This window comes from Acipenser ruthenus, chromosome 6 (assembly GCF_902713425.1).
Source record: "Acipenser ruthenus chromosome 6, fAciRut3.2 maternal haplotype, whole genome shotgun sequence".
Lineage (NCBI taxonomy): Eukaryota > Metazoa > Chordata > Actinopteri > Acipenseriformes > Acipenseridae > Acipenser > Acipenser ruthenus.
This window is the reverse complement of record NC_081194.1, coordinates 61,428,942-61,444,962: the sequence shown is the minus strand read 5'-3', so window position 1 is coordinate 61,444,962 and position 16,021 is coordinate 61,428,942. Positions and strand designations below refer to the sequence as shown.

General features: G+C 36.9%; 1 protein-coding gene across 7 annotated transcripts in view; it reads left to right on the top strand.

Annotated features, from left to right (window-relative positions):
* Nucleotides 1–16,021, top strand: part of LOC117411086 (clathrin coat assembly protein AP180) — a 66,100-nt gene that overhangs the window by 33,290 nt on the left and 16,789 nt on the right. For 5 of the 7 annotated variants that reach the window (XR_009328935.1, XM_059025625.1, XM_059025626.1 and 2 more), the window contains exons 7-15: nucleotides 739–845; nucleotides 1,944–1,985; nucleotides 7,005–7,075; nucleotides 9,032–9,047; nucleotides 9,420–9,523; nucleotides 10,123–10,217; nucleotides 11,777–11,791; nucleotides 12,038–12,289; nucleotides 15,859–15,966. Coding sequence is in view for 6 of the 7 variants with exons in the window: in XM_059025625.1 (XP_058881608.1) it covers nucleotides 739–845; nucleotides 1,944–1,985; nucleotides 7,005–7,075; nucleotides 9,032–9,047; nucleotides 9,420–9,523; nucleotides 10,123–10,217; nucleotides 11,777–11,791; nucleotides 12,038–12,289; nucleotides 15,859–15,966 (810 nt within the window). In the remaining variant the exon portion in view is untranslated. Of the gene's footprint in view, nucleotides 1–738; nucleotides 846–1,943; nucleotides 1,986–7,004; nucleotides 7,076–9,031; nucleotides 9,048–9,419; nucleotides 9,524–10,122; nucleotides 10,218–11,776; nucleotides 11,792–12,037; nucleotides 12,290–14,566; nucleotides 14,683–15,858; nucleotides 15,967–16,021 lie in introns of those variants that run through there. The other 2 variants (XM_059025628.1, XM_059025627.1) reach the window with 2 other exon arrangements.

Below are 16,021 nucleotides of genomic sequence, written 5' to 3'. Positions count from 1 at the left end.
GAGATTCCAATTGAATGATTGACTAGCAATCGAATCTCGGTACAACTGCATAAAAGCTGCATGTTTTCACTCACTGGTGGTTGGGTGTTCGAGAGTGGAGAACGGGTGTGGAGAAGGAGAAACTAAATAGTGAAAGAAAGCTTAACTATAATAGTTGTTTGTACTCACCGTGTTTGTTTGTCTCCGTGCACCGTTTGTTAAGTGTTTAGTCCGTTTTGTCTACCTGTTTATTTTGGCGTGTAGTGCCGTGTCCTGTTTTGTGTTCTGTTTGTTAAACCTTTTTATTTTGTTATTAAACGCTGAGTGCAACCATCGCACTCAGTTTCTCTCATCATCACCGTCTGTCTGTGTGTTTCTCTCTCTGGTCTGAGTTCCTCCCTGCAGCTTTTATGCAGTTGTACCGAGATTCGATTGCTAGTCAATCATTCAATTGGAATCTCGGTACAACTGCACGTGAATTAATTAAAGTGCAATTCCCCGTGCTCACATATTACTTTTTACTTGCACGTGATGTGATGTGCCATCCCCGTGCCTAAACACAAATATACAATTTACACACACGTGAAACACAGACCGCTTATATCCCGTGTACCAATGCCTATACACCAACATTTACACACAACACGTAACATAACATACACAGGGGGGGCACTTTGCCACACAGCCTCATACTAATTAATGTAGTAGGAGAAGCATGCCCAGTGTGATTATTGAGTGTACATTATTTTATCTTTATAGAGAAATTTTTTGAAATGAAAAGGAGCCAATGTAAGCAAGCACTGGAAATTTACAAGAGGTTTCTCACAAGAATGACAAGTGTCTCAGAATTTCTCAAAGTAGCGGAGGTGAGCTGTTGTTTAAATGTAATTTATCACATACAGGGTCAATTGGAAAGTTTATTGCTGCACATTAGTTTATTGTATACATTTATATTTATATTTATGATTTTTCACAGCTAAAAAGGTAAATAAATTGGACTCTAGGGGGTTATTTACTAAACTTCCGAGTAACCTTTGAATTTTCTCATTTTCAGCAGTAAAGTATACATCCCTTTTCTGTTTGTATTTCAGATTACATTTACAGTTGCATTTCTTCCCTGTTAAGTGAAGTAATTATGCACATGTAATTCATATTTTTAGTTCAAGAACTTTATTAACAGTGAACATATGTTACTATACCAAATAGTGACAATACCCCCCCTTCATGATATACTACTTTAGAGGTTAGTGTAGGTTAAACCCTTTTGTCTTTATCTGCACTTTCTGCCAGTGCTGTTGCTGTTATGATAAAGACATATTTAATCCAAAGCTATTTTTCCATTGCCAATACTGACTGTCATTTCCTGTCAGTATGGTTTCTAAAGTACAAAACCCATATTTATATATTGTTCCTTTGAAATATAGGAGACCTTGTAAGCGGACTTGGCTTTAAAACAGACATGTTTAAGTTTGCTGCACTTGAATGTATAATGGCTTGTCGTTTTACTCCACTGCTTGTGATGAATGTGCACATTATGGGATCCTGAGGAATTCTAAGGCCCTTTTACAAATCTGTGAAACAGTGTAGCCCCTGAATCCATGATATCCTTCAATACTTTGCTGTTAAATATACACTTGATACTGACAGCACATAAGTTCCACATTTTTAGAGAATGCAGGGTCTGTTTTAATGATCTAAACAGTGGCGGATCTGCAGTAGATACCGTCACACACACACTTGCAAACCTCTTTCCATTAATTTTTTAATTGTACTTGATGAGTAATAAAAGCACTTATGAATCACCCCTGGAGGAAAACACAGCCACCGTTTTGATCATGAAAACAGACCCCGTTAGACTTTATTGAGATATCCCAATTTAGTTAGGACTGGATGTGTGTGAACAAATTCTGTTTTCAAAGATTATCTTGTGAAATCCCTTAACCAGCTTTTTTCTCCCCATGCAGCAAGTAGGGATCGATAAAGGTGACATTCCTGACCTCACTTATGTAAGTCTTGATTTTTATTTGCATGCAGGCATAATATATTTAAACAAGTGCAGTCACGTACTGTACCTACGCAGGTATACAGTATTAACCACGCATCCAACATGGTAGCATGTGTCTGAGAGCTGGAAAATTGCTAACCTAGGCTTTAAAATGAATTGTATTATATATTATTAGCACTAGCAGCGTTATCACTAACCATTTCCTGTGTTTAAGAGCTTTTTGTTCAGTGCTTGTTTTTTTTTTTTTTTTTAATTTCTTAATTTGGAACATGCAGGTATTTCAGATACAATGCAGATTAAAAGTTTGTACCTTCCAGCTACCCATTCACTTCTTATGCTTCACGTCATTTCGTGCGTCCATTCAGATCACCAGTGGTGTTGTGCAACCATAGCTATTGACAGACAAAATGCTCCTTCTCTTCTCACTTGCAGAGATGCAGATTGATCCCAAAGATTGAGAGTGTGAGTAGTGCATAAAAAAACACCAGAAACAGCCAGGTGGAATTCAGAATCAGAATATCAGCACCACATTGTATCTTTAGTGGACTTTGATCTTAATCTATGATTACTACGTTTTTTAATAAGAAATTCGGGGTCCACTGAAATATGAGCATAGGGTGTCCATAATATTAAAAATGAACACTTACAAATAAATAATATTTTAGTAATGTTCCTGTACTACTATGCTGAACAGTCTTTTTGGGAAATACTTTTAGACTGGAGTTTAATATTGCGGAAACCCTATTGATACTGTTGGTTTTATAATCCTTACAGATTGAGCAGTCTGATGTTTTGCACTAAGCATGCACTGATGTGTATTAGTACAAGCAAGACCATTTGCTTAATCAAAACTTAAAGCAGATGATAAATATAGGAAATGCCAGAGATGACTGTGCATGTTTCCAATTTAGTGTTTGCATAAGGAAATAGGGGAAAGAACAGCAACTCTCGCCAGTAAAACAAAAAGGATGAACTGCAGTGTAATCGCAAAAAACAAAAATATATTTCTTTGATTTTTTGGGGTGTTGGAGTATTTATCAAGCATCCAATAGCAAAAAAATGCAGGTTGCAAGAAAAAGTTAATTCTGGGGACATTATATGTTCTGATTGTGTTGCATAGAATCTGCAGTATTTAAATTAAATTTGCGCTGCAATGCAGTTGTATTAAAGGGGTACCTTACATCTCCATTTCACCATTTCTTTTAATTTCATACTTGTATATCATATTATGTGTGTTCTGTATGAGTATCTATTGTTGTTTCCATCTAGATCATTATTTGTAATGCTTACGCACATATACCTGTCTATTCTGTAAAAACCCCTTAAGGCTGATTTTTTCTTCTTTTGGGGCGAGTGGGCGCATATTAGCTATGCGCTCTGCATTGAAGCCTGTAAGTGAAGCATTGTGCACCAAAGCCTGTACAACACTGATATGCTTCCACACCTCCCCACAATCAGCCTTTACTGGGATTGTTTTGCAGGAATAGTTAGCTAACGGCATGGCAAATAATGGTCTCAGCAGAAATAACAACAGAGAACCATAAAGAACACACATAATAGAAAATTAAACATTTTAGGAAAATGTAGATGATGAAAAGTAGCCCTTTGAAGAAAATAATAGGACCGCACTACTCTATATCTAACTTCTAAAAAAAAATGTGAGGCAATGTGTTTGCAGCTGGAGTCCGTTTGCATGTGGGATAAGTTATTGATTGTACAGAGTTAGGTTTCAGAGCTCTGCTCCCTCCACATCCTAATATGTGATCTAACTCAATGGTTAGCATTTAATAGCCCTCTATGGCCATTCACAAGTGTGCTACATACAGTACTACAGATATTGTTCTTCCAATATTTTGTTCAAATCTCTGTATATCATTACTACGTCATGTTCTTTGTTCCTCCATAGTTATTGCTTGCTTTTGTTTTGTTTTTTGTTTGTATTTGTTATTAACATGCACACACAGGTATTTCACCCAGGGATCATTATCGATATTAGAGAATCGGACAATGACAGTGAAAATTCTGCCTTTAAAGACTGTAACATTGATGATCCGGTAATCCTGTTTGATGTTGTCAGTTATTCACCAGACCTTAATGTAATGGGATAGTCGAAAAATAGTTATAATTATTGTTAGTTTTGTACCACAAGTATGGAAATATGTTTCTTTCTTGGTTTGCCTGGCCTAGTTAGGCTGACAATAAATCCTGGAATGGTTCAAACCACTATGCAATGCGAGGGAATGCAAAGGCATGCTAGGATACTCTTTTCTGACCTGGCTGTTAAGGAAACCCTGATAAGATCACACCTGCTAAGACCACACATTGGACAAGGCCATGGTTTCAGGACTCCCTGTGATCCGGATGGCTGTAGGGTGTCGTCAGACGAGGGAAATAAAACCAAAACAAGGAATGACGGGGCAAACTGAGGCGCTACAGCGCTCAGCGTTTTATTAAATAACCAAAAATAAATATTTAAACAGAACAAAATCACTGATATAAACAAAAGGGCACAAGGGCCAAAACAAAACAACACGGAACAATGAACACAAGTAGTATGCTGGTTACAACTCCCAGCATACGTAGCAATTGTATTTTATATATTTTCACTCTTGTCTCTTGTCTTGACTTTGACACTCACAACCTTGTGTAGACAAACTGCAGGTCTTTTATATTATGGCTGAGGGGTTAACTAGCTAGTAATTATCTTATTACCCCTCGGCCATAGTCTGCACGAGTTTAATAATGATGCGTGACTGTCAGCTAATTAAATACTCAGTAGCTGATCAGTCAAGGTATTTAAAAAACAATGACAAAACAATAACAGATAATGGCGGACGGCAACTCGCTCGTCCTGCCCAAACAATAATATAATACATAATAATATTGGCTTTTCGTCATCATATATTTACATAAGTCATAATACAAATAATAATAAACAAATAAATATAAAGGGGCGGGACACTCCGCCACACTCCCATTTTATTATTTTTATAAAGCTGCAGTGGTGGGTCATGCACTGATAGTGTGCTCATATCTGGGTTTTACCTGGACCAGGTAAAATCTTCTCCCTAAATGAAACTTGATACGGGTAGGAGCTATTTTAACTAATGTATTCTTCTTGTTAAGAATCACATTGCATATAAGTTTCTGTTTCAGAAACTTATATGCCCTGGTGGCTTTTAAAGCTCAGAAATATAAGTTCAGCTGGTACACCATACTGTTACCGTAAACCTGTACCCCTGCACCAGTAAGACATACCACATAGAACAAATGTGTTTTTTCTCACTCTGGTTAATGGTGCACCAGCTGGATTTATAGAGAAGAAGTGATTCAGAGCCATTTTGAGGCTTCGAGGTGCTTTAAACTCGAAACAACAAGAATACAGTAGTTAAGATAACTGTGATTTTTGTTTTTCATCCATACCAAGTTGCTCTTTTTCTTTCTGCTTAGGGCTTTGACTCTGAAGATGGCTTGTATTTTATTTACTGCTATCATGATTTTTCACTGATATGTGACATTCTTGCTGTCTGTTTCCTCCTTTCCTCCATAGTTCACAAAGTTCACACAGAATATACTGACTTTTGACTGCTCACCAGTAGCCTATTTGTCTCTGTTCTGTCCATTCTGAAGCTATATGGGTTAGAATGAGGCTGTTCACACCACCTGTGGTGTGCTGTGCTATGCTTTAGCTCTTACCTTTTATCGTAGTATCCAGTGAATGCCCATGCTCTTGTTTACCTATTGAATCCTAAAGGTGTTTTAATCAAGTTGTTCACAACTTCAGTCCTCAGTGTCCACTAACACTCCATGGTTCGGTTCAAACAAAATCTATTCACCAACTTTAGATCTGCAATGATATGCATCATATAAGATCGATAATATAATATAAATAAGGAAATAATTCATTATTTTATTAGTACCTGCTTGAAACAGAAACTTGGATTGTTAGTGATCCATAAAGGCTGGAAAATAACGTTAAGAGATGGTGAATAAAGTTTTTTTTTGTGTTTATTATTATTACTTTGGATGTTTGGTAGCTGTTGCCTTTTCTCTCCAGTCCACTGAAAAAAACAAGTATTTTTTCAATTTTTATACAGTCAGCTCAACCTTATGCCGTGGGATTCCATGTTCTGTAATATCCACTTGGGTGAACCCAGAGAAAGAAACAATCTGCTATAATTTGAACCTCTTCAGTTTCACAGATAGCAAGCTTGCAGTGTGCTGGCGTGCTCGAATAGCATGAGATTGCATTTTTGACAGTGTGGTGCCATATACAGTAGATGGGTTCTTAATAGCAAGCATGGGCATGTGCTGTGTTTTGCTCCTCTTTGAATAAACAGCACTTCATTAAAACATTTTCTTACCACACTTTAGCATAAGAACATTCTCAAAAGTCCTTTATTGCATTTATGTTGATCTTTTTGTTTTCCAGAATTTTATTTCCACACATTTATCCTGCCTTTAAAAGTTCGAAATACTTGTTTTTCTCCATTCACTGTCAATAGAACCATCCTGGGTCTGACGCTATATGCAGGAGCCTAAGTGTGAGGCTCAGGTGGGGCCCTATTACCTGTTACACAGGAAGTGAAACTCAAATCGTTGTAGCAGGAAAAAAGTGACTTGATCTAAAAAATAAAGTTTGGAAAATTAAACATATCTACAGCAAAACCACTTATGAGAATGTCATTAATCTAATCAAAAAGGTAAGATAATGTTTTAAAACATTTTAGTAGAATAAGGGTTCAATTAACTGGAAGAATGTAGACATTTGTTTTCTTATGATTCAACACGCACACATCTCCAGTAAATCTTCACAATGAAAATGTCATTGGAGTGTTGATTGTTTGAATTTATACTTTCCGAATATGCTTTTTTTTCTAGATAAGAGTTGAATGAATTGGGTTAGTGGCAGAAGGTTGAGCTGGTTTACTTTGATGCTAGTCTGTTTTGATTTTCACAGTTTTCTATGCTTGTTGGTGTACAATGATTGTTGACCATTGTTTTGTTTTATTTTTTCTAGGCTCCTAGCAGTCTTCTTGAGACCTTGGAACAACACTTGAATACGCTGGAAGGGAAGAAGCAGGGAAACAAGTAGGCTGCCATTTCTTCATTCTTACATTCAAACCATTACTCATGGACGGTATGTGTTACTGTTATCCAGTCTTACATTTAAAGTAGATTTGTAATAGTCTAAACTGTTTTCAGGTCAGTCTCCTTTCTTTTGGTCGAATTAATACTGTTGTTTGAGATGGAAGTGGGTCTATTCTTTTAATTCTTTTGAATATAAAATGGATGTATAACATGGTTTCTTTAATGTACATTGTATGTATAGCAGCCATATACACAAGCCCTTTATATAGTTAATGAAAGGGCCTCCATAGAAATAGTAAAATTGATAAGAAGTATATATTAATGTATGATTCTTTCAAAACTTCAAACGAATTCACCATGCACAGGAACAGAGTTGCCATCAAACAAACAAGTGTTGAACTGAAATCATTAATATTATGAATTCAGTACAATAGGGGAAAAACATGTATTTGTTCATGTGTAATTACATTGTAATATAAAATTATAATAAAAGGGTGTGGCTAGCAGCCGGCCAGACAGTACTGCTGACTTCATTCCAATTACATTACATATAAATCCTAATATAAAAACATAAATTGTTCCTGTTGACATTCAGATGAAAAATACAGCACAGATGGTCAAATCCTGTCTTATATAAAACATTAACTGAAAACAAATAGTGCTGTGTGCTGTTTTTCATGGTCTAATTTACCGGGTCTTTAATATAGGCAGAGTGTGTACTGGAGTACTGCACTGAGAGACATTAATAATAGATGTTCAGGCTTACCAAAGCATTCTGAGCAAGTGCACAGTGAACAGCATGTCTTCTTAATAAGGTGTTGTTTTTGTTTGGATGACAGGATTATCCCAGCGTCTGTTAACAAGTTAATACACACTCTGCACAAGACCTGGCAAAATAGGCAGTCGAAAGAGATGAATAGCAAATTCAAAAGAAAAGGCTGTTCTAATTAGGCCATTTCTAATATGCTCGCAGATGGGCAGATGAATGTGAGACCCATATGGGAAAGAGGATCATCGTTGTGTCTTTCAGATGTGTCTAGAATATTGTCAGAATCCAGAATATAGTAATACAAATCGAAACCGATAACATTATTTCTCAGTGTCTTCATTGTGAATAAAGAATAATAAGGGTTGAACAGTCTCATAAAAAATTCCTTACTATAATAATAATGTTATTCGGAACTCCGCAGGAGCCAGTGCAACCAAACTTTGCATGGCCTCCTCTTTCATCCAGGGGAAGGTCGAGGGCTTTATTTGGATCCACAATTTTGACCCCCGGTGTACTTTATTTAGTAACCCCATTGCTTTATCACTACAGTAGCCATGTATCTCAAATTAAATAAATCCCCAAAACCAAAAAATAAATTAAAAGAACATAAATTAAAAACAATTTAAAAATGGCAAAAAAAAAATTAAAAAGTTAAGTTAAGTTAAGATCAGTTACTTATAGGAAACCATAAGGCTACCGTTCCCCAATTTGTCATGCATGAAATATTGAAATATTGATTTTCCCCGGGCAACGCCAGTAACTTCAGCTAGTATATTATAAACTGGAATGTTTTTAAATGTACATACTGTTGACGAAAGCCGTGGCAATCACATTTTCATGAAACTGCTCACTCAGAATCTGTATTTACAGCTGAGGTTGGGGAAGTATGTTGCTAACATAGCAGTTTGTTGTCTTGAATAGAAACACTAAATTAACTTTAGTGTTTCTTTTTTTTGTGCTTCAATGGAATCAAAGTGAAGAGTAAGTATAAAGCGAGCAGCCAAGCACAGTGTTGTAAGATACTGTACTGTGTTACAATTTATAACACAGTGTCCCGTTAAAGACTGTTAATCTCAATATGACATTATTTTTTTTTAATTCACCAATTGTATTTATTTATGTATTTAATTGTTTATCTGTTTGATACTGATATCAACAAATACTAACAAAAATGTATTTGTTTTTAGGTCATCTCCTGTGAAGGTATGTGCAAGATTCTTTTCTTTTTAACTTGTTCTCACTTCATTTTGAGAAGGGTTTGTATAATGAAACCCTTAATAAAGTAAATGGTAGCTGGTCGCTGGCTAGGTTGTCTTCTGTGATTATTGGAACACAATTGTAGACATTCTATCAGAGGCTGTACATAATGCATTGTTTTATTTTTAAGTAAAATAATATTCAATGCAACAGATTATTTAAACTGAAGGTTGTTTTAACAAGGCTGTACTGACCTGTAAGAGGAACTTTCTTTACCTCAGTTTCCACTTCTAAAGCTGGTGTATTTTAGATATATATTCAGCTGAGATAGTAAAAGGTGTCTTTTTTTCTGATGTTTTCAAACATTCTACAATGTAGGGATCTCCAACCAACACATCCCCCACCTCCACTCCAGCAAAATCCAGCGAGGGAGCTCCAGTGGTGGACCTGTTCTCGCCTCCATCTTCAGCAGCAGCTTCAAAGTGAGTACACGTCATTCAACACACGCACAGTGTGTATTCAGATTAAGGGGACTTCAGTTTTATATGAAGAATGGTGGCAGCACCCCTGATAAAAGTTTCATGCAGTAAAAGCATAGCAAAGTGTAATAAAGCATGGTAAAGCATAGGCAAGCATAGTAGCCTAGAGGTATGGTAAAGCATATTTAAAAACATGGCAAACCATGGTAAACTCTGGTAAGTACACAGCAAAGCACTGGGAAAACTGTAGAATTACTGTGCAGCATTTTCTGAAATGCTGAAGAAATTGAATTTTGGTCCATATAAATGTGTCGACCCCTGCTCTAATAAACATGAAACACTGAAGATGGGGCTTGGACTCGCTTCATGACAAACTAAAGAAGAGACTTGACAATATCAATCTTTTTCACTAACAATAAAAATGGGGGCCCAAGCTAGGTCCCCATTATGCCTTTTTCTTTTACTTGGTCGTGTTCATATCACATGCTTATCAGTGTTCCCAAATCACTAATACTGTAGAGATGTCATAGTATTACTTTTGCAAATGAATTTAGGCTGTCCATTCTAATAAAGCAGTTTTTTTGGTTTTTTTCTTTCTTAAGTGCATGTAACAACCTTCTGGATCTGCAGCCTGACTTCTCTTCAGCACAGCCAGCTGGTGCGGCGGCGGCTCCTGCAGCATCGAGCGCCTGGGGAGGTAACAACTGCACCAGATACCTCATAATGAACAGCTCTGCTAGCAGCACTGTAGCGTTCATGAGCTGTTAATTGGCCAGCGACTGCTGAAAAATAGACCATTTGTTTTTGTAACTGAGACTTGCCCTATTTGCTGGATGCCAGATTGCCGCAGAAAAGTGTCTCTTTCTGAGGGATGACCTCTTCTCTCTAACTAAATTGCTGTCAGGTGCCTGTGATTGCAAAATCATTATGCACTGTATTATGTAACATGCAGGACTGCTCGAGATGTCCATGAGCAATTGTATTGTGTAGTTGTATATCTATTAGCACTCCGTTTTGTAAAATATTTGGTGGTTATATAATACGGGGAGTGTAATAAGCAAGGCTTCTCAAAACATTTTCTTTTCCTTGGAAGTTCGACTACAAAAACAGTGGGTCCATCTTAATTGAACCACCAGACAGTTTCTCATTTGAGTGGGATTCTATTATTTGTATTATAAATGAATGACATTCAATCAAAACAACATATTTCCGGACATTCCAGTACATCTTATTTTCCCATAAAGGTGTTAAAAAAAGTTTGCTGTACAGAAGTTTGTTGGGGACATGATTGGCAATTCTGAGTAACAGGCGTCTTAAGAGAATGAATTGCTCTAGAGGAGAAGCAATGGCATTTTTTAGGGTGCCTCCTGGTGACCCCTAAGCCAGTTGTTTGTCACCAGTCTTTAAGGTTGTAACCTCCAGTTGAGAGATGCATAGACGCTAGAGCAGTTGTGGGATTGCACTGCAGCGATGCTTTGATGATTAGAGATTGCTCTTAGTGAACTGGGCAGCGAAGCTGGACTTTGCTGAAAGCTAAGCCACATGAGACGATATGAGAGGGTCATAGCTTCACATTTTGTTTTGTTGACAGAAAGGGCTGATACGTGTTAGCTTCTGTGCCAGAGGTCACTTCAATTTGCCTCCAGTCTCATCCAACGAAGCCCCGGGCACAGAACCACTGTAGTGCAGTACTGACAGAGTTGCTTTACAATTGTATAGCCAGTTCCTTGCAAGTACTTTAAGATGCGTGGCCTAAATGTGTCTCGTTTTTTCCCATTGAGATTATGCTCTCAGGTCATCAACTGACCCTTCATGCAGCTTCTGGATTATAAGGCTTTATCAGCTTGCATGTCTGATGTAGACATGTGTCTCCTGGGCCCCCCTGTAGTATCAGGTTTTATATTCAGGACACATAGTTAAACGTTGAACTACTAATCGAGAATTAATGATACTAACAAAAAAGTAAGGTAGAACTACAAAAGAAGTTCTAATTACATCTAAACCTGCAGTGGATACAAGGGCTTAAAGAGTGGAGTTGTATCCAGTTTATTTTGTCACAAACACCCCCATCCCTGCCCACTAAACATACACAATTACATCTATTTTGAACCAGGGTCATTGAATTGTACTAATGGGATATGTAGTTTTGCATTTATTTATTTATTTATTTATTTATTTATTTATCGCTAAACTGCTTTCATTTTCTTCAACTATCTTTCACTTAACATTGCTGCCTTGTTCTGGACACTCCTGTAGACCTTCTTGGGGAGGGTGAGTATTAAGCTACTGTACCTCCAAGCTATATTGATATTAGTTGGTGTCTCAATGTTAAACATACGACAGGCACAAGCAATTTTGTGTAGGTTTTATTTTTTTTATTTTTTATAATTATATATTTTTGGTTATATTTATCTTTTCATGACTTGAATCTGGTTTCAGTGCTGCCCCTTTCTCTCTCTTTCTCTTTTCTTTTTTGTTCCTATTCCCACCTTTTTCTGGGTGGTTGGTTGCCCACAGACTCCCTGGTGGCGGCTCCAGTCCCGGCCCCTGCTAGTGCCTCTGAGTCACTCCTTTCTGACCCCTACTCAGTAGAGGCTCCCCCTACTCCTACTCCTACTCCTACTCCTACTACTACTTCTGCAGCTTCTGAGATTGCTCCTCTACCTGCTCCTGCCACTGCCACCACTCCCATTGCTGCTGCTGCTGCTGCGGCACTTCCTGTTCCTACTCCTACTACTAGCGCCTCTGGGGACATGGATCTCTTTGGAGGTCAGTTGGGTAACAGACGGCTATGGTTCTCTTCCTGGTTTTCACAGTATGAATGGACTTAGGCGATTCTCAAGAGGCAGAGGGGTTAAAGCATATTTTCGGTCCCCCACCCCTATAAATGTGTCTCCGGCTCCTGGAATTCTTTGTGAAGCCACACTGGTTTCTTTAAAGAAAGAAACACAGTAGCTAATGCATACTGCAGAAAATTTGCAAACCAGACTTTCAAGTTCTGGGTTGCGATCAACTACACAAACGTTTGTAAACAGTTGCCAAAATGTGTTTGCCACACACCAACAATCCAGTCTGTATTAGCCTTGGTTTTGGGAACAGTTACAACAGTTTGCCTCGTTCAGCACAGCCTTGGTATAGGCGGTACATGTTTATACTAGTTTTGTACTAGGGAGATCTATTATCAAAGCTGTAACTCTATGAGTTATTTATAGATTTTTTTTTTTTCAAAGTCCGTTTTTTTAAATTTTAAAACACAGTTTGATATTCATGATAGATTTTAGTCATATACATCTAGAACAGTCTAGCACAGTTACATGAATAACAACCTTTATTTTATTAATAAAAACAGACTTTCGAAATAATGCTTGTGCTTTGTGAATAGAGACAATTCATTTTGGTGTTTTCTATTCCCTGAAACTGGTGCTGATTTTGTACTGGAGCAATAGGGTTTCACAGTCAAACATGTGCAGTAGGAAGTGACAGGGTTAAACCATTCTCACTGTCACAGTACTTTGAAATAGGTTTCAATTACTTCCATTATTTTCGCCTTCAGCCATAATCAATACATTTTACAAACCGTTGTAATTTGTAAGTTCAGTTTATATGGCATTTAACTGGGTTTCTGCAAGATGATCGCATGATTAAAGGGCTATCTGTTTCAGCTGACACAGCACAAACTTCCCTCTAAGCAAACCACTATTTATTTGTAATATGGTACAATGCAAAAGTCCCAGGCCCCATGGTAACAGCCAGTGGCCAGGCCTGTTTATGTGTCATATATTTTTTTATAGGAAAGATATTTTTTTGTTTTTCTAGTAATTAAAATTAAATGCTGTTGCTCTTAGCCTGCAGATGTTTAACATTTCAGCTGACAAATACAGTAAAATTTCCCCTTCCCCCCATTTGTAATGTTGTAGTTTTTAAAAAGCTATAGAGAAGCAATTTGTTTTTTAAATGCTTTTTTTTCTCGCTAAGCACTGCATAATGATTTTGCTATTTAACAAAGTGACAGTTTAAGCCCACATACTGACACCACAGAAAAGCTGTTTCAGCATTAAAGCTACTGCATATTCCCATTTGAACATTGCAACTGAAAGAGAAACCTTGCAGTTGATGCTTTTAACCGTAGTACACAGATACCCAGATTTCAGTAATTGCTAATAATGTCAACATGAATTAGGGCATTTTGCATTGAAAAGATATTTCTGGCCTTGGATTTTAATCTAAGCTGAGCCACTGGCTACCACTGTTGCATCACAAAAACTATAAGATCTGAAATCACAGCATTAGTATCCTTTGTCAAATACCTTTTTAAAAGTAAAAATTGGTTTGTAAAAGCTATTTACATTTTTTTTAATATAACATAAACCATTTTCTTCAAAAGGGTGTGCTTTTTATTTACTGGTTCCTATATATTATTCAACAAAAACAGAAATAGCCAAATCCAGACTTTTACATCCTGGGTTTGAAATTGAATTATTTTAATCCAACCCAAATGACCCTGTTGGGTCAGAACTAAAATGCTTCATGGCTAAAGAAGCTAAAAGCAGTAAACACAAATTGGCCAATGTTCACCACTCTTACTCATTTGTAGTTGCTAAGGCCTTGGTCAATATATATTTCTATATACAGTACCGCATACTTTAGGGGAAAAAAGAAAACGTGTTAGATATCCCCAAGTGACTCACCTGGTAAAGGCACAACCACATGTATAGGGTGAATCATACAGTCAGGGGAACACAAGTGAATTACAACACCTGAGTCAATTTATTAGAAAAGCATGGAGTAATACAGACCCCTTGTAAAGCTGATCTTGTTTTTGAGATTGCTACAAAGCTAACTGAATGATTTTATAACCTAATTTGTTTTAGAAAGGTATTTGTCAGCAAAAAATAAGAAAGCTGTCTCTTTGACTTTGCTGAACTTGATAACAATACACCAAAGTAGCAGGATGGCTTCTCAGCTTGATGCAATGAGTATTATTTCTTATTTAACTTGATGCAATGATTATTATTTATCATTTAAACATTATGCCCCTTTTTGCAGGTATCTGTAAATGCATTCCAGAACAACACTGTCAATGCTCTACAGAATCTCTCTTTATACAACTTGAATTGTTCTAGGAAGTACTCAACGGCCCACTTACCTACACTATTCAAGAGGTACTTAAACAGATACGGGCTGTATTAACAAAACATGCTTACAGCCATTCATCCCATGTGCACCTGCATACTGGATTACTACCTTAGTTGAGCAACAGACTTGATTTAAAACAATGAAGCCATATCTTTGGCATTGATTCAATAATAATGAAAGTACCTGACAATTTGTAGACTATTTTCCAACATTTTCCTACCAGTAATTGTGGGAGTTTTATTATTGGCTTAAAGCATAGATTTCATGTGACATTTGTTTGGCCAAATTAAGTTGGCTTATTTGTTATACAGTAGCTGTCTGTGCCGATTTGCTATAAGTTCCAAGCCACATATTTATCTTCCAAAATCAAATGAATATGTTTTAGTTGATTGATTTGTTAAATAAAAAATGCATTAGTTGGCCAAGATCTGCAGTAAATAACATAAAACGTCTAATTTTAATACAAAATGTGAAAAGCCGTCTTCTCAGAGTTGCCGTTAGGTGTTGTTGTGTGTGTGTGTATCTATAATATGAGAAGGATATTTCTGAGGCAAGATTTCCCCTTCCTAGTATTTAATAATTCATGTTGTATACAGAGTCTTTTAAGGGATTGTTCAACATTTTCAGTCACGTACAAAACATACGATGAGGGGGAGTTTTCTTTTTTTTTTTCACTGCAAATCAGTTTTTTTCACAATATGTCAAAATGTTTATAGTAAAATAAACCTGGTAACAAACTTATTATAAATCATAAAAATGAAGGTGATACTTGGGAATGACTATAAAGAAGTTTTTTTTTTTTTTAAATAATTCAATTGTGCTGTAATGTTCTTTTGCAAGGGATGACATATATACACACAGGATAAGATGTACTGGTATTTTGAACAAATACATAACTTTAATTTTGTATACATTATAATATTGTTTACTTAGCCCAGTTCTGCAATTTTGCCAGGGCAGTATCAGTTGGTCAGAATGACCAGTGTTGTTTCTTTTTTACTAATTCATTAGAAGCACACTATTGTTGATATGTATATATAGGGTGGGGTCTGAAAAGAGTATGGTTTGTACGTTCTTGAAAATGTTAAATGTTGAACCACGCCTACTTCTGTCCACGTTATGTTAACTTCTTTCTTTCTTTCTTGCCTGCCTATTTCTCACCCTTTTCTTGGTTTTGTGTTCCGTTTGGCACCGCACCTTAGATGCATTTGCAGCTTCTCCTGGTGAGGGCCCCGTGGCTTCCGATGGGGCCACCGCGCCTACAACTCCCACCCCTGCAGTAGCAGCTCTTGATACATGTGCTGGAACTGGTGGGTCCCATCTTGTTAGCTAGTCCTAGCGTGAGACACAATGTGTGTTTATTTT